Genomic DNA, 19820 nt, shown 5'->3' on the forward strand with positions numbered 1-19820 from the left:
TAAGTTTCGCAGACTTCTTTTTTTTTTTTTTTTTTGGCCAGTCCTGGGCCTTGGACTCAGGGCCTGAGAACCGTCCCTGGCTTCTTCCCGCTCAAGGCTAGCACTCTGCCACCTGAGCCACAGCACCCCTTCTGGCCATTTTCCATATATGTGGTGCTGAGGAATGGAACCGAGAGCTTCATGTGTAGGAGGCAAGCACTCTTGCCACTAGGCCATATTCCCAGCCCAGTTTCACAGACTTTTTCTGCCCTTGCTGACCTTGAACTTCAACTGTCAAATCTCAGCCTTCGGAGTAGCTAAAATGACAAGCATGAGCCACCAGCACCAACTAAGGAGTTTCTTTATAAAACTTCTTAGCTGGAGAAGAGAAGCCTTGCTATTTGGGAGAGGCCCCTCAGATGCGATCCCATATAGAAATCCCCACAACATCCCGGGGCTGTGGGTATCACCCTCAGTGGACAGTGAGAAAGTGCAGTTTAGAAGCTAAGAAACTTGCCAAAACCACAGACCCTGTCAGGACTGGCCCCAAACCCAACTGACCTGAGCGTGGGTTCTGAACCATGAGTTCTCCAAAGCAGGAGGTACTCATGTCTGTGCCACTGGCAAGATCAGATGGGCATTTTTCTGTCTCCCCTGGCCTGCTTTAAAAACTAAACCCACATTAAAAAAAAAACAAAACTGTTCTGCCAAGACCAGAGCCAGAAACCTTCTGTGCTGTTGTCCACAGTGAGCCAAAGGGGTACAGAAACCACAGCTTCAGATCCTGTAGGAAGAAGGCAGCCGGAAGCTCATTAGCAGCATCCTTCTCTGGGATCTCATGTTACAGCCCTCGTCTTCACAAGAGACAGAGGAAGCCAAGAAGATGGTGGCTGTAATCCCAGCTATTCAGGAGGCTGAGATCTGAGGATCATGGTTTCCTGCCAGGGCAGGAAAGTCAGGAAACTCTTATCTCCAATTAGCCACCAAAAAGCCTGATGTGGAACTGTGATTCAAGTGACAAAGAGTGCCAAAAAATGGAAAAAGCTAAGAGAGAGGCCCAGAACTGACCTCCTCCTCCACCTCCTTCTCCTCCTCCTCCTCCTCCTCTTCCTCCTCCTCCTCCTCCTCCTCCTCCTTCTCATCATCATCATCATCATCATCATCAACATCATCATCATCATACTATAATAACAGTTATATGAATATGGGTCCTGCTTCTCTTGAATAAATGAAGATAAAAAGTATCTTGGGCCAGGTGCCAGTGGCTCACACCTATAATCCTAGCCACTCGGGAGGTTGAGATTTGAGGATTACAGTTCTAAACCAGACCAGGCAGAAAAGTCCATGAGATTCTTATCTCCAATTAACTATCAAAAAAGCTGCAAGTAGAGCGGTGATACAAGCAGTAGAACACTAGCTGTGAATTTACAAAAAGGTTCAGGAATAAGGCTCATGCACTGAGTTCAAGCCCAAGAACCAGCACAAAATAGTAGTAGTAATAGTAGTAATAGCAGCAGCAGCAGCAGTTGTTATTGTCATCTTGTGGGGACTTCATAGAAAGAAAAAAGGAACTGAAAAACAGCCTTCTCCTTGTTTTGATAACATATTTGTTAAAGAACTTGAAGTTTAGAGCCATAAAGACCGAGAACCTCCATCTCCTATGTCTGATCTGAATCTCAGAACAGGTATTAACCAGAAACACACACACACACACACACACACACACACACACACACACAAACACACACACACCATTCTAGGTTCTCCCAACTCTCCCCAAATACAGAACATGTGCAATACAGATGTGCAAATCTTCAAACACAAAATGAGAGGAGCATTTTCCTTTCCAGCAAACTCACCATAGCAGAAGTAGTAGTAATACCTGCCATGAGTTTCAGTTACAACCTCAGAACACCCGTAGCTCCAGGGTCTTTAGCTAAGCAAATAACCCTCAGCCCCATGAAAATTCCTGTGAAGTTGTTTGAAACACTGGATGTAAATGTAAAGTTTTCCTTTAGCAGTTAGTGTTTGTTTGCTTGTTTGAGTGCTGGTACTAGGGCTTGCAGCACCTCATGCTCTCATTTAGCTTTTTAGCCTTAGGCTGGAGCTCTACCATTTGAGCCATACCTCCACTTCTAGCGTGTTTTGGGGGGGTGTGTGTGTGTGTGTGTGTGTGTGTGTGTGTGTGTGTGTGTTTGGGGGGGAATAAGGATCTCATGGACTTTGCTGCCCAAGCCAGCTTCAAAACATGATCCTCAGATCTTGGTTTCTGAGTAGCTAGGATTACTGATAAGAGTCACATGTATCCTGCACTTTAGCAATTTCTTTAAGCCATTACTTTATGTGAGAGCAAGGATATAATCGCTCGTTTAAGAAGTTGATAAAGCAAAATAAAATAGTATTAAGAATCCAGAAAATCTGTTTTTGCTCAAAATTATAATACCTCTAACACTGTCACAGGTGTTCAATAAGCATCTGCATAGAGGACTTCTTGCTGTTCTTGCTATTTTACTATCTTTTATTAGTATACATCAATGATACAAGAGTTTCATTGTGATTGTTCCAGAACTACATGTGGTACCCTTTGAGTAAGTTCCCATGAGGAATATTTTGATGACTCTGTTTCTTCAAACAAAAGTCTGGCCTTGAAGGAACAAAATGTACCACCACCCACTGCCTCTAACTTTGCCCAGTTTTTACCATGGGTGGGAAGGCACTGAGCTCCTAATGTCTCCATCTCAATGAGGTGCAGGTGTCCTCAACTTACCTGAATGTGCACAGCGCCCTCTACTGCCTGAGCCAAGTTGGTGCAGCCACTGATTAGCGACAGTTGCTGCTCTGCACTCAGAGAACCTTTCAGAGCACCAGACTGCTCCAGCGACTTCATCTCCTTTCTGGAAAGAAACAGAGAATGGCCACTGTGAGAAATCAAATTGAAAAAAAAACCTCCAAGCCTGGCATTGGGGGCTTACACCTGTATTCATAGCTACTCCGGAGGCTGAGATCTGAGGGTCACCTTCCAAAGCCACCCAAGGCTGAAAACTCCATGAAACTCTTATCCCCAATTAACCAACAAAAAGCTTAAAGCTGAAACATGGCAGAACTCTAGCCATGAGCAAGGAAAGCCCAGTGAAAAAGCAAATACCTGAATTGAAGTCCCAGTCCCAGAATGCACATGCATGTGCACACAAATACACACACACACACACCTAAAATGTATATGGACGCACAACAGGCCTAAATAGCCAAAGCAATCTTGATTTAAAGAAACAACAAAGATAGAGGTATAAGAATACCTGGTTTGAAGAAATACATCAGTGTAATCCAAACAGCATAGTCCAGGCACAAAAGAACTAACAGATCAATGGAACAGACCAGAGATCTTGGAAGTAAACCCACCCAGAGACAGTCAAGTGATTCCTGACAAAGCACCAGAGCCAGACAGCGGAGAAAGGACAGCCCCTTCAGTAAATGCAAGACAAGCTCTTAAAATTCAACAGGCTTTTTTTTTTTTTTTTTTTTTTTTTTTTTGCCAGTCCTGGGCCTTGGACTCAGGGCCTAAGCACTGTCCCTGGCTTCTTTTTGCTCAAGGCTAGCACTCTGCCACTTGAGCCACAGCGCCACTTCTGGCCGTTTTCTGTATATGTGGTGCTGGGGAATCGAACCCAGGGCCTCATGTATACAAGACAAGCTTTCTTGCCACTAGGCCATATCCCCAGCCCCGCCCCTTCAGTAAATGATGTGGGGAAACTGGGTCTCCACATGCAGAAGGTTGAAACTAACTCACCCCGTGCAAAAGTGAATGCGAAATGGATCCAAGACCACAGTAATCCCTCAAACTACTATAAGAAAACATGGGGAGCTAGGCCCCCATGGGCTGGTGCCTGAAAGCTGATCATGACTCCAAGCCAACACAGGCAGTAAAGGCCGAGAAATTCTAATTTCCAATTAACCAGCAGGAAACCTGAAGTGGAGTTATGGCTCAAGTGGTAGAACACTAGCCTTGATTTAAAAAGATAACGGATAGTGCAGAGGCCTGGGATTTAAGCCCATTACCAGCATGAACAAACTTGCCTGGTGAGATTGTCACCATTTGTATAAGTTTCAGAGTGCCTAAGGGAGAGGAAATTCTATCCCTCCTTCTTGAGAATGAATAACTCCTACAACCCCACCCCACACCAACTGGTGAGCTTAAACTACAGAAAAGCCCATGGGACTATGTCTAATTACCTAGCAAAAAACTGGCCCAGCTGTGGCCCAAGTGGTAGAGTGCCAGCTGTGAGCCGAAAAACCCCAGTGAGTATGAGGCCCTTAGTTTAAGGGCTAGTACTGGCATTGCAGAGTAACATAGCACCCATTGCTTTTCTAGAACTATTTTCTTTACTTGATTTAAGAAATAAGACAATCCTCACCAAAAAAATTAAAAAGTATTTAAAAAATAATAGCTATTCTAACAATAATGAAACTCATACACCTCTTGGAATGTTGTAATGCTATATACATAAAAGCTAAAAAATAATGTGCGATTGGCTGCAATGCACAAGGACTACCACTAGAGGTCAGCCTAATGCTGTGGTGCAGTATAAGACTACTGCAGCCCAACTAGAAGTTTTTATTTTAGACTAGAGGGATAACATTAACAATTTCCTCTGCAAAGCAAGATATGAGTCAGTTTTTAAATGTTTATATATGTGTATATATAAATGTATTCAACATGAGTATCTATTTAAATAGGCAAAGTAGGTGGAGAAATTGAGCCCTGGTACATAGATAGATGAAATGAAATACAGCACAGCTGCCATGGAAACCAGAATGGTGGTTGTTCAAAGAAATAAAAAATGGAACTCTACCATGTAATCTGGTATATATCCAAAAGAAATAAAACAGGGCCTTAAAGAGTTATTTGAATGCACACATTCTAGGCTCATTCAAAAATAGAACAAAAATGGGAGCAACCCAAATGCCCATAGACCACTGACTGGATAAACATAGTGTAATATATGCATACAATGACAGATTATTTTGCCTTTAAGTAAGAAGAATAAAGCGTGGATGTATACTAAGTGAATAAGAGAATAGTGTCACCGAAGAGCAAATACAGTATGATTCACATGTATGAGGTACCTAGATTCATAGAAAATTAGAATGGGGTTTGTTCAGGAGTGGAGGGTAAAGAGAAGATAAGTGTTTAATTTGTTCACAGTTTTGGTTTTAGATGGAACACTTTCAGAAATGTGTGGTGTTATGTAAATCCTACTGGGTTGTACACACTTAAAAGTAATGATAAAGCCAAGTGGTAATGGCTCATGCTTGTAATCCTAGCTACTCAGGAAGCTAAGAATTAAGGATTGTGATTTGAAGCCAGCCTGAGCAGACAAATCTGCAAGATTCTCCTCTCTTATTAGCCAGCAAAAAGGTGGGAGTGAAGGTGTGGCTTAAGTGGGTGGAGCACCAGCCTGTAGTGAAAAAGCTAAGGGAGATCATAAGGTCCTGACTCCAAGCCCCAAGAGCAGCATACACACAAGCACAAGCACAAGCACACGCGCGCACACACACACACACACACACACACACACACACAATAAAACTTCATGTTAACTCCCATTTAAAATGAATTGATTTAGGGAATAATCTACTAGATTATATACTTTGTAGAATTAGTTAGAAAATCATTCTGACTAGTATATTCCAAGTGACTAAAGTAATAGTCTAGGCCTTGGACTCCAAAATCTTCATTAAAACCTAGAGCTTAGGATCCTCCTACCTCAGCCTCTTGATTGCTGGGATTAGAAGCATTCACTACCATGCCCGGCCCTGGAAAGCCCTTTTCCTTTGTTTACTAGAGCTCCTCCTTGGGCCCTCTCCTGGAAGCACACACTCCCTTCAGCCTTGAATCCCTATAGAAGGGTCCTCGTCTGGGCCAGAAGTTTGACCTGGTGGTAGAGTACTTGCCTAGCATGCACGATGCCCTGGGTTCGATTCCTTGGTACCACATGCATAGAAAAAGGCAAAAATAGGCTGGGATGTAGCTCAGTGGCAAAGCGCTTGCCTAGCAGGTGCAATGTCCTGGGTTCGATCCCCAGTACCAAAAAAAGAAAAGACAAAAAAATACAGTTAAAAAAAACCCAACCAAAAAAGAAAAAGGCAGAAGTGGTGCTATGGCTCAAGTGGTAGAGTGCTAGCCTTGAGCAAAAAAAAAAAACACAGAAGAGTGCTCATCCCTTAGGTCCCCTCTGGGACCTAACTGGGAATTAAGTTTCAGTGTGAATTTTGGAGGAGGCACCATCATTCAAACCATAGCAGAGGATAAGCCAAGTTCTCTTTGGCCTACTCCAGCCTACTCTCTCATCTCAGGTCCCTGCTTCAGATCTCTGGTCGTCCTACCTTCTAGCAAGGTGCTGTTCTTCTCGGCCCTCAATGGGCCATGTTGCTATGTTGCTGTGTCCCTGCCTTATTTCACTTTACCCTCCTATTACCTCTGAAGCAACGTGAAGACTTTACAGTATCAGTATCAACTCTAAAATCTATCTCTTCAAGGTCTTCTTGGGCTAGTTGCCATTACAGATCTTCCTTGCTAGACTCCCTATACATCTGATTGCTCCGTTACTGGACCTCCAGACCCAGAACTCAGAGCCTGAGGTGCATTGTCTCACTTAATTCCCAGCCTCCATGAGGAAAGTACTATTCTATACTCTTGGCAGATACTTTGGATATTGTATCTCCCCCCAAAGCCATGTGATGTGGGCCTGGACACCAGGTTGGTGCTATTGAAAGGAGGTAAAAACTGTAAGAGACCAGGCTTTGTGGGAGGCCTTTAGGTCATTGGGGGTGGGGCAGCTCCTTCTATTTCTCTCACTTCCTGTCTCCTGATGTGCTTTGACTCCACCACATACTTCCCCCCTCTCAACACCCCAGAAGCCCAAACCTGCCATGGATTTCATCCTAAATTGTGGGTGCAGCCACCCTTTTTCTACGTTAATCATCTCAAGTTTTGGGTTACAGCTGATGAATACAGTATCCCAGAACACCCACAGGCAATAAGCCATCTGGAATATAAGGCTTGAGCCAGGTGTGACAGTAGGCCCTGAGTTCAAACCCTAGGATTGGCATAGGAAACAAAACAACAAACTATAACCTAGATAAAGCCAAAGCTGACTTCTCCCCAAGTTTCCTGATGTCCTATTAGCACAGAGGACTTTCATAAATCAGATCAGGCAAAGCTACTTCTCTTCAGGAAGAAAATAAGAGAAATGAAGCAATTGTTTGAACTGTCCTAATGACAGCCAAGTAACAGCAGGACCTGTGAACACACAGATAAATCAGGTTGAATGACCCAGCTGAATCCACTGCCCATTGCTTGACCTTTTAACCACAGGGCCATCAGATTACTCCTGAGACTTCAGTCCAGCAAGGTTTCATCAACCTGACCCCCGAACCCTACTTCCAGTTAATTAAACTACTACTGATAGCCTCTTGCCTGAGAATAGGGTGTCTAACTTTGTATTTAGTTTTCTGTACTGTCTTTCAACAAAACTGGAAATGTTTCTCCTATACGTCTTCTACGTGTGTGTGTGTGTGTGTGTGTGAGAGAGAGAGAGAGAGAGAGAGAGAGAGAGAGAGAGAGCACTAGTCCTTAAACTCAGAGCTTCACATTCTCCCGGAGCTTTTTCACTCAAGACTGGGGTTCTACCACTTGAGTCACACTTGTACACTTTCACACTTTTTTTATCCATTTTCTTGAAGCATTTTTTTATGTAATGACTTTTTTGTTGTTTATGTGGTACTGAGGAATCGAACCCAGGGCCTCATGCATGCTAAGCAAGCAAGTACTCTACCACTAAGCCACAATCCCAGCACCACTTTCACACTTTTTATTTGGAGATAAGAGTTGGCCTGGGCTGGGGATATGGCCTAGTGGCAAGAGTGCTTGCCTCGTATACATGAAGCCCTGGGTTCGATTCCCCAGCATCACATATACAGAAAACTGCCAGAAGTGGCGCTGTGGCTCAAGTGGTAGAGTGCTAGCCTTGAGCAAAAAGAAGCCAGGGACAGTGCTCAGGCCCTGAGTCCAAGGCTCAGGAATGGCAAAAAAAAAAAAAAGAGTTGGCCTGGGGGCTGGGAATGTGGCTTAGTAGTAGAATGTTTGCCTAGTGTGCATGAAGCCCTGGGTTCGATTCCTCAGCACCACATAAACAGAAAAAGCCAGAAGTGGTGCTGTGGCTCAAGAGGTAGAATGCTTGCCTTGAGCAAAAAGAAGCCAGGGACAGTGCTCAGGCCCTGAGTTCAAGGCCCAGGACTGGCAAAAAAGAAAGAGTCAACCTGGGCTGACTTCAAACCATGATCCTCAGATCTCAGCCTCCCAAGTAGCTATATTACAGTCATGAGCCACTGGTGCTCAGCTTTATATTTTTTTTATATTTGCATCTTTCTTCTACATTCTTCTTCTATATAGATTATTTCTATTTGTTGATAATTATAGTAAGGTACTTTTATTACATTTTCTAACTGTGGGTAAGGTATAGAAATACAATTGTCCTTTTCTTCTACCTGCAGTGTTTTCTCCATCCTCAGAGTTTTGCCTACTAAGGCCTATGTTCAAATTGTGTGTTTCCTATCTGTTTGTGGTCAATTGGGCTGGAACCCTTCTGAAATCTCAAAGTATATTCATTTTGACTCACACAACCCTGGTGCTGTCTGTCACATCATGCTGACCATAGCTGTTTTAGAACAGAAAAGTCAACTTATACAATATCAGCTTTACACAATCTATAGACAAATAGGCAGTGGATGAAATAAGAATGTGTGCAACTATGAAAATGGAACAGTGAAAACATGCAACTGTTTTGGGAAAAGGTGAAAGGTGAAAGAGAAGGGGATGGGTGAGATTGACTGGGGTACATTGTAAACACGTGTGGAAACTTAACAATGAAACCTCTCTGGCATAACTGGTTTCTTTTAAAGCTAAAAGTAAGGACAGGGGAGGGTAGAGCCTGGTGTGAGATTACAGACTCACGCCAGACTCTGCCTGGGAAGCTGAGATCGTGGATTCTTATCTCCAATTAATCATCAAAAGCCCAGAAGTGGAAAGGTGGCTCAAGTGATAGAGCACCCACCTTGAGTGAAAGAACTAAGAGACAGGACTCAGTCTCTGGGTTCAAGCCCCGGTACCAGCATAAAAAAAGAAAAAAAGGAATGTAGCTCTGTTTCAGTCCAAGTCTATTTTCTGAATGTTCCTAGAAAGCAGGGAATGGGGCTGAAAGCTTGAAATTACTTCCTACAGCAGCAGCTGGATGGTGGTGGAAAGAAAACCAATAATACCCCCGGGTCCTAAAACCAGGAACCCAGCCAACGCCTGTTACCCACTGTCCACCATCATGATCCTGGGGTTGGTCATTTAGGCCGCGTTGCACCAGCTGGGTGGTTGGTTGGGAGTCACTGGCCTAGGCTGACTTTACTCAACTTTATAGCAGCTAGTGGTGGGAGTGCTGGAGTCCAAGAAGGTGCTAAAGATATTGAGGGGGGGCCTGACCTTCCTATTACTGGCTGGTTAGACTGAGCTGATTGAGAAGGGCCAGGAAGGGTTCCCAACAGCAAGGGAGGGGGTCTTGGTGCACAGGCAGCTTCCCAGCTCTCTGCTGAGTCATGATGACTAATGCTCTATTGGCAGTTCGAGGTTGATAGCCAAGTCCAGGGTCAGGAGGTAAGAGGAGAAGAGTTGCGTTGCACTGGGAATGGTGGCACCTACCTGTAATCCCAGTACTTGGGAGGCTATAGTGGGAGAATCATGAATTCCAGGTCCACCTGGGCTATATAGCCACATCTTGTCCCAGAAACAAACAAGAAACAACTAAAGGTCCTACTAAAAGGGCTCAGTAAACAAAGAGAGAAATTCCTGAACATTTTAGAGTCCACAATTCACAATTCCAGTTGTTCTGGCATGTGGGTATGTAGGAAAACTAAAAGCAAATCTCCTAAGAGGAATCCACTCAGGCACAGTGGCTCACAACTACACAAGAGGCTGAGATCTGAGGACTGTGGTTCAAACCCAGCCTGGGCAAAGTCCATGAGATTCTTACTTCTAATTAATCACCAGGCAAGGGACAGTACCCAGCCCTGAGTTCAAGCCCCAGTACTAGCACAAAAAGAGGAGAGAGAGGAGGAAGGAAGAGAAAGAGACAGAGAACAGAGCAGATCAATCCAGAAAAAAAATCGACATAGAGTTCCAAGCAAAAGTTAGGGAGGGCAGAAAGAAAGGTAGCAGGTCAAAAACAAGGCCTAAGTCCAGCACTAAGTTGATTACTTAGAAGTAAGTAATTTGCCTCAGAGATCGCTTCTGGTGGTTTATTAACTCCTGGCCTAGATGAAAAGCTGAGTTATTTTTCATAGGAATCTGGACACCAGAGTCTGCGCAAAATGGCAGGAGAGGCTGAGACCGGGGAGTAGGGGACCCAGAGACAATGATTTCAGACTGGCCCCCCAAGTTGTGCAAGGCAGCTCGTGCACACAGCCTGTGAGGGGCGGGGGAAGGGGTGGCATCCAGTGAGGGTGTTTCTGTCTCTGGAGCGTTAGAATGGCTTATGATGGAAATGGATCTAGCTGCCAGTTAAGAAATAAAACGCCTGCATCCATGGGTCAGATCACAACTTTCTTTACTTGGTTTCAGTGTTTCTGCCTATAATGCGTCTTTCACCCTCTGAAAAATCTTACAAAACCTAATATGTGCCAACTCTGGTCATATAATGCCCAAAAAAAGGAAGAATTGTGAGAATTGGCTGATATGGTTTTCTACAAGTTGCTCTTCCAGAATGAGATGTAAATAGGCTGTGTTCTAAGCTTCTCACTGTACCACCTTTACGGAAGGATTAGTCTTGGATGACAATTTATTAATTATTTTTTTTGTATGGTTAGAGCTTAAACTCAGGGCCTTGCTCTCTCACTTGGCTTTTTTACTCAAGCTTTCTCATTCAAGGCTGGTGCTCTATCACTTGAGCCACAGCTCTTCTTCTGACTTTTTGCTGGTTAATTAGAGATAAGTCTCTTGGACTTTCCTGCCCAGGCTGGCTTTAAACTTCCATCCTCAGATCTCAGCTTCCTAAGGAGTTAAGATTACAAGCATGAACTACCAATACTCCACAATTTATTAATTTTTAAATTCACTGAGTCCTCATGGCAGAGTATATTGGGTGATAATTTCTTCAATCTTCTCATTTCTTTTTTTTTTAGGATTTTTTTTATTAATTAAATTTTGTTGACAAGGCGTTGTGCAAAAGGGATATAGTTACATAATAGGGCAATGAGTACATTTCTTTTGATATCTTACACCCTCTTTTTTCTTAATATCATTTCTTTTTTTTTTTTTTTTTTGCCAGTCCTGGGCCTTGAACTCGGGGCCTGAGCACTGTCCCTGGCTTCCTTTTGCTCAAGGCTAGCACTCTGCCACTTGAACCATAGCACCACTTCTGGCCGTTTTCTGTATATGTGGTGCTGGGGAATTGAACCCAGGGCCTCATGTATACAAGGCAAGCTCTCTTGCCACTAGGCCACATCCCCAGCCCTAATATAATTTCTTAATATTGAACAAATATCAACGCCACCAGTCTACATTTACTTTTACAAATTTGGAGTAAATATTTACTACTTCTACTATTTAAGAGGAGTAGTTGCTAAACTGTAGTGTGGTACACACCTGTAATCCAAGAACTCAGGAAGCTGAGGGAAGAGGACTATGTTATGTTGGTGGGAGTATAAACTGGTTCAACCACTCTGGAGGTTCCTCAAAAGACCAAACAGAACTCCCCTACAATCCAGCTATCCCACTCCTGGTCATTTACCCAAATGATCACAAATAAGGCCACATTAAAGCTACCAACACAACTATGCAGCATTATTTACCATAGCTAAGAAACAGAACCAAGCCAGATAAAATATAGAACCAACCCAGATGCTCCTCAGTAGATGAATGGATGGAGAAAATGTGAGATAGATAGATAGATAGATAGATATAGATATAGATAGATATACACAATGGAATTCTATGCTCCCATCAGAAAAAATGACATCACCCCATTCATAAATAAATGGAAAGACTTGGGGGAAAAAAATCATATTAAGTGAAGTAAGACAGACCCAAAGAAACATAGGCTCCATGGTTTCCCTCATTTGTAATAATTAGTATTTGTCTAGGCTAGTCCTAGAGGAAGATCACAATAGCTTAATAGCTATGTACATATGACCATACAAAATGAGGCTACTCAAAATGAACTCCAAGATATGGAAACAAGAGGATTTTTGTGGTGTTTCTTTTTGTTGTTGTTGCTATTCTTGTGTAATGTACTATGTGAAGTTATTTCTATTTTCCTTTGTTTTCCCCCCTCTGGTTTACCCCCTGATGTCACTGTTTTTTTATTTTGGTACCCTGTGTCTTGTATATATGTTTATCTGATTTGGGAAAGGTAAGGAGTATAACAAAATGGTTAGACAATGGTGAATGAATGCAACAGCAATACTCACAAGACACTATGTTGGAAATGAACTTTATAACTTGGGGGGAGGGGAGCTGGGGGGCAAGGAGGGAAAGTGGGAGAAAACAAGGGAGGGGGTAACACTGTTTGATAAGAAATCTACTCATTGCCTTACTTATGTAACTGTAACCCCTCTATACATCACCCTTACAATGAAAGAAAATTTAAAAAGAGGACTGTGAGTTTAAGGCCAGCCTAGTCTACATAGCAAGACACTGACTACAAAATCCACAGACTGCTGGGTGCCAGTGGCTCACATCTGTAAACTCACCTACTCAGAGCTGAGATCTAAGAACTGAGGTTTGAAGACAGCCTGGACAGAAAGTGTGAGATTCTAATCTCCATGTGACCAGAAAAAAGCTAGAAGTGAAGGAGTACTAGCCTTGAGCAGAAAAGCCAAGCAAGAGCAAGAGGCTCACAGTTCAAGCCCCAGTACTGGCACATGCACACATGTGTGCATGCGTGACCATGTGTGCACACACATGCATGCGCACACACACACACACACACCAAAAAAAAAAAACACACACACACAAGGGCTGGTATGTATCACAGTGGTAATGTCCTGGTTTTATCCCCAGTATGGTATCTAGAAAGACAGGTAGACAGGTAGATATAGACACATCAACAGATAAACATATGTGTATATGTGAATATGTATAGGTAAATGGGTAGATCAAAGGAGGGGAAGGATGGATAGGTGATAGATTAGATAGCTAGAGAGATATGTGTTTTATGTGAATATATATAGACATATATGTAGATAGATGATAAAAGGATGGATATATGGGTAGATTGTGTGTATATGTACATTTGCATGCATAAATAGATACAAACAAACATGATAGAAGGATGGATAGACAGATGTATATGTGTATACTATATGTATATGTGTATGTATGTATAGGTAGAAGCATATGTATATAGATATGTGTATGTGCATATGTATAGTGTTTAGTAATTTTAACATACATAAGAATTTCTAAAGATTTCTAGAGAAATTTTATTCTTAAAAAATCACCCTATAGGGCTGGAGATATAGCCTAGTGGCAAGAGTGCCTGCCTCGGATACATGAGGCCCTAGGTTCGATTCCCCAGCACCACATATACAGAAAACGGCCAGAAGCGGCGCTGTGGCTCAAGTGGCAGAGTGCTAGCCTTGAGCGGGAAGAAGCCAGGGACAGTGCTCAGGCCCTGAGTCCAAGGCCCAGGACTGGCCAAAAAAAAAAAAAAAAAAAAAAAAATCACCCTATAGGAAGTGAGCCAAACTAAAAGGCTAAGACAAACAGCAGGTCAAATCTCTATGAGATAGGTACAGAATAATTTGCCTTTGGAGACTCCTAACTTACAAACTAGAGCCTAGGACCTGTTCAATTTCAAGCTCTGGGAACAGGAAACTCACTTGCCTCTTACTTCTGCATTCCTAATGGCTAACACAGGAATGAGAGTGTGGAAAGTGAGGGACACTAAGAACACAACTCAAAGGCGCTGTCCTGATGGTAGTCAGAGGGAAGGAAGGAAGGAAGGAAGGAAGGAAGGAAGGAAGGAAGGAAGGAAGGAAGGAATGAAGGAAGGAAGGAAGGAAGGAAGGAAGGAAGGAAGGAAGGAAGGAAGGAAGGAAGGAAGTCTCCTTAATTTAGTAGAATTGAGCAACAGATATTCATGTCTGTAATCCTAACTACTCAGGAAGCTGAGGTCTGAGAATTGAGGTTCAAAGCCAGCCCAAGCAGGAAAATCCCTAAGACTCCTATCTCAAATTCACCACCAAAAAGCTGGAGGAGCTGTGGTTCAAGTGGTAGAACATGAGCCTTGAGCAAAAAGCTCAGGGTCAGTACCCAGGCCTTGAGTACAAGCTCCAGTACTGGCCAAATAAAAAAGAAAGCAAAGTAGTAGGATGATGATGGGAAAGTACATGCTTACCAACATTCACAATTGATCTGTAAAAGTATTATTAAAACACAGCTATGCCCATCTGTTTACATATTATAGATTTTATTTTACAACCAGAAGTTGAGACAGAGGCCATTTAACCCCAAATCATAGAAGATTTACAACTGACTTAAACAAAACATTGGCCAATCCTCGTGCTTATATGGGGATGCTTAAAACCTAACTAGACCAGAGACTCAGTTCTCTTTCTCTTTGGCCTACTAATGTCACTTAAATCCAAAGCCATCAACCCACAAACATGATCACCAGAAACAGTACCAAGTCTGGGTCTGTCAGAAAGTGAAGCTTCAGCTGTTTTAATTGTTTCCAGCTTCAGCTACTTTTATTGAAGCTTAAATTTCACCTCAAGGCTCTATGAAGACTTCTTTTCATATTATGGTGGGCCAGAATCACTGAAGGATCTCTTTACAAAATCACTGGATCCTATAAAAAACTATTTTTATGCAGCAAGGAGTCACAGAAACTAAGGAAAATAATTGAGGTTCTGCATTTAACTAAGAATATGTGATTAAAAAAAAAAAAAAAAGAACTTGGGGCCGAAGTATAGCCGAATGGTAGAACATATGCTCAGCAGAGAGAGGGGGAGAGAGAGAGAGAGAGCGAGAAAGCGAGAGCGAGAGAGAGAGAAATAGAGAGAGAGAATGAAAGAAGGAAGGAGGAAAGAAGGGAGGGGGGAAAGGAAGAAGGAAAGAGAACTCCCAGAAGATATAGAGAAGGCAAAAATAGCACATGGAAAGATTCTCTAGATCATGCCAGTAGAAAATACAACAATGAGATACCACTATACACCTATATAACTGAACTCCTTAACACTGACAACAGGAAATGCTGGATGGGAGATGGAGCAAGAGAAACTCATTTATTGCTGGTGGGTCTGTGAAATCATATGGCAAGCACTTTACCACTAGGCCATATTCCCATCCAGAAAAAAGGGATTTTTAAGGCAGTGAAACTATTCTGTATGGCATCAGAAAGATGGTTACATCAGTATATAGTTATCCAAACCACAGAATACTAGGAGTGAACCTTAATGTCCACTCTGGACTTTACAACAATACCACTATCAAGTACTGGTTGTAGTTCATCTACTAGAATAAATGTTTCACTGGGGGCAGGATGTTCAAAGTGAGGAACTTGTGTATTTTTAAGATGTGAGTCTGTGGGAAATCTTATCTACCATGCTGTTTGTTCATGGGTGCTAAATATTCCTACACATAGTAGGCATTAAAATAAATAAAGATAAATCTATTTATCTAAATATCTATCTTGATAGATGGATATCTAGATATATAGATAAAAAGATACATACATATCTATCTATAATCCATCTATACACAGCTAGATGTGGGTATATGTGTGTGTCTGTGTGTGTATGACTACTGGGCTTGAACACTAAGGTTAGTACTCCACCACTTGAGCCACAGCTACAATTCCAGTTTTTGGCTGGTTAACTGAAGATAAGAATCTTTTGAATTTGTCTGCCCAGACTGGCTTTGAATTGTGACTCTCGGATCTCAGCCTCCTGAGTAGCTAGGATTCCAGGAAAGAGCCACGGACACCTAGGCAGTCCTGGGGCTTGAACTCAGAGCCTGAGCACTGTCCCTGGGCTTCTTTTTGCTCAAGGCTTAGCCCTCTACCACTTGAGCCACAGCACCACTTCTGGCTTTTTCTATATATGTGGAGCTGAGGAATCGAACCCAGGATTTCACGTATATGAGGCAAGCACTCTACCACTTAGGCTACATTCCCAGCCCTCAATTATATTTTTAAGTGAATTAAAGTACAAATAAGTGAGTGAGAAAACTTTTTAAGTTTAAAGCCCCCCGATAGTGTAGAGGGCCACAGTGAAGGACACTGGTGCTCTACTCCAAGTCGTATGGACCCCTTCCACCAGCACTATGTAACCCCAGCTTTGGAGTGCTTGTCATTCAGAAGTCCATACCTACACCTTCCTCAAAGTACTCTGTGGACCCAGAGCAGAGCTGCAAATGCCTAGGAGCAGTAGCCATCAAGGAAGGCCCACAGTCAGTGACTCATACAGCTGTGATGAAGCTTAGCTCTTGGCCTCCAGGTGACAAACTGTAGTGTGTAAATTCCAGAACTCCACAGAAGCCTGTTGTGCCTAGAGCTTCTGAAATCAACCCTTAGCTAGTTTCTTCCTTATCCTCATCCTGTCTCCCCAACTACCTAACTGTCTTCTTCTAGGAACAGTTTCTTAATTACCTGCTTGAGAGTCTTTATCTGATTCTGATTAATCTGATCTAAGATACCCTGACTAGATTTATCAAGCATAGAGTACATGCTGATTTGAAAAGTGCAACCAAAATCAATAAGCAAACCACAAGAGATGATGGAAATAAATGGACAGATTTGGTGAAGAGGCAAATGAAACGTTTTTGTGTGTATGTGCCAGTACTGGGGCTTGAACTCATGCCTCAGATTCTTGCTCAACTTCTTCACTTAAGGCTGGCATTCCACCACTTGAACCACACCTCCACTTCCAGCTTTTTGTTGGTTCACCGGAAATAAGTCTCATGAACTTTTCTGCCCAGGCTGTCTTTGAACCATGGTTCTCAAACTTCAACCTCCTGAGTAGCTAGGATTACAAGTATGAGCCAACAGTGACTGAAATCCATAGAGAATTTAAACAGCAAACACAACTTTAAAGAATGGAATCAATAAAGTGGAAGAAATCTACAAAATGTATTCTAAAAACACAAAAAGACAGAAACATGAGAGGTTAAGACAGGAAAGTACGAAGAGATGGTCCACATCTGAAGAGATGGATCTTCAGGTACAATGGGCCTAGCAGTGCCACTCTTAGGTCTGTACCTGTAAAAATTCTGTGCTTACATACCAGGAGACATACATAAAAATATGAATGGTAGTATTGCTTATAACAGCCTGGAACTAGAAAAGGCTATAATATTCAACAAGAGGATCATAGATCATTTATAGAAGTATTCACATGAACTACAAGAGCAAGAAAAACAATATATTGCTAAGGGATACATATTTATGATAGAAGTTTTTTTGGTTTTTGGTTTTTGTTTAGTGCCAGTATGGGGCTTGAACTCAGGGCCTAAGCACTGTCCTGGGGCTTTTTCACTCAAGGCTGGTGCTCTATTACTTGAGCCACAGCTCCATTTCAGGTTTTTTTTGCTCATTAATTGGAAATAAGAGTCTCAGGAATTTTCCTGCCTCTGCTGGCTTCAAACTATGATCTCAAACCTCAGATCTCAAACCTTTTAGCCTATAATCAGGAAGGGTTACAGGTATTGAGTCACTGGTGCTAGCTAGAAGTTTTTTGGTTTGTTTGTTTTTTGTTTTGTTTTTTGTTGTTGTTCTTTGGCCAGCCCTGGGCCTTGGACTCAGGGCCTGAGCACTGTCCCTGGCTTCCTTTTGCTCAAGGCTAGCACTCTGCCACTTGAGCCACAGCGCCACTTCTGGCCGTTTTTCTGTATATGTGGTGCTGGGGAATTGAACCCAGGGCCTCATGTATATGAGGCAAGCTCTCTTGCCACTAGGCCATATCCCCAGCCCTTTTTGGTTTTTTTTTTTAAGCAAGGAAAATGATAAATACAAATGTAGGATATTTACTAGCTTTGATGGGAGGAGGGCAGAGGGATGAGATCCAAAAGGTACACATGAGGGGCTAGGAATATGGCCTAGTAGAAAGAGTGCTTGCCTCGTATACATGAAGTCCTAGGTTCGATTCCTCAGCACCACATATAGAGAAAACGGCCAGAAGTGGCGCTGTGGCTCAAGTGGCAGAGTGCTAGCCTTGAGCAAAAAGAAGCCAGGGACAGTGCTCAGGCCCTGAGTCCAAGCCCCAGGACTGGCCAAAAAAAAAAAACAACAAAAACCAGAAGTGGCACTGTGGCCCAAATTGGCAGAGTGCTAGCCTTGAGCAAAAACAAGCCAAAGACAGTGCTCAGGCCCTAAGTTCAAGCCCCAGGACTGGCAAAAAAAAAAAAAAAGAGGTACACACAAAGTTTTGTCCATATTGGACATCTAAAACAGAATTGAAGAGTCATGGATATTAATTTCATTATTATCCTTCCTAATCTTACATACATGATCCATTCTTTGGTATATAAAAAATGACCTTAACAGTAATATCTGCTGAATCTATAAAGCATACAATTACGGGCAGTTGCTGGAGATTAAGTAACACATTTTTAATCACTCAGAGGTTTTCACACAAAATCATGGCAATAATATCTGCCTCAGGGTTTCCTGTAATAACTTAATAACTGGGAGTATTAGACGCGGGCTGAAGAGGAAGCTCAGTGGTAGAACACTTACCCAGCAGGTGTAAAGCCCTGGGTTCTATCTCCAGAATTATGAAACAAAATTTAAAAGATTACTAAGTGATACCACCCTTGGGCATCTTCACAGAATATTATGAGTCTGGACATAGTAAAGGCATTTGCATACCCATGTTTACTGCTGCACTATTCACCATAGCCAAGTTATGGAAACAGCTCAAATGACCTGCAACAAATAAGTGGAACAAGAAAATGTGTGTGTGAGTATGTATGTATGTGTGTGTACATACACACACACATACATACAGGAATTTTACTCCTCTATCAGAAAGAATAACATTATGTCATTTTCAGGGGAAAAATCATGTTAAGTGAAGTCAGGCTCAGAAAGACAAACAGCACATATTTTCTCTTATGTGTGGAAGTTAGATCTAAACATAAACATACATGAAAGCATAGGCAGGATTATACATGTATATATATATGCAAACAAATTAATTAAAGGACTGGATATTTGGGAGGAGTCCAAGGGTGTTAACTCCTCTGAACAACGCACAAACTGTTTAACAAAATACCAGTCAGCTGAAACATGTTTAATAGGAGGGGAAGGGGCAGAGAGAGGAGAGGCAGATGAATGGGGGGAGGAAGAATGAGCAAATGCAGTCATTATACTCAATGTACTTTATATGAAAGCTGAGCTATGTAACTTGAGGGTAGGGATAAGATTGGGACAGATGGGAGAGAATGATGGAAGGGGTATCAATGATCAAGATTTATTGTACTCATAATCTGACCTGTTGTACAACTTGTACAACTTAAAATATTTTTTTTAATCTCACTAGGCTGGGAAGTATTTTTTTAATTTCTGGGGCTGGGAATATGGCCTAATGGTACAGTGCTTTCTATGTATACATGAAGCTCTGGGTTCTATTCTCCAGCACCACATATAAAGAAAAAAAGCCAGAAGTGGCGCTGTGGCTCAAGTGGCAGAGTGCTAGCCTTGAGCAAAAAGAAGCCAGGGACAGTGCTCAGGCCCTGAGTCCAAGGACTGAACCCAGGACTGGCAAAAAAAAAAAAGTTCACTAGGCTATACTTACAC

General features: G+C 42.4%; 1 protein-coding gene across 1 annotated transcript in view; it reads right to left on the reverse strand.

Moving 5' to 3' along the window:
* Cryl1 (crystallin lambda 1) overlaps nt 1-19820 on the reverse strand; it is a 129844-nt gene that overhangs the window by 98176 nt on the left and 11848 nt on the right. Inside the window, exon 3 of the mRNA XM_048341693.1 lies at nt 2747-2873. Within this exon, the coding sequence (XP_048197650.1) occupies nt 2747-2873 (127 nt within the window). The remainder of the gene's footprint in view (nt 1-2746; nt 2874-19820) is intronic.

Source organism: Perognathus longimembris, chromosome 3, assembly GCF_023159225.1.
Source record: "Perognathus longimembris pacificus isolate PPM17 chromosome 3, ASM2315922v1, whole genome shotgun sequence".
NCBI classification, from domain to species: Eukaryota; Metazoa; Chordata; class Mammalia; order Rodentia; family Heteromyidae; genus Perognathus; species Perognathus longimembris.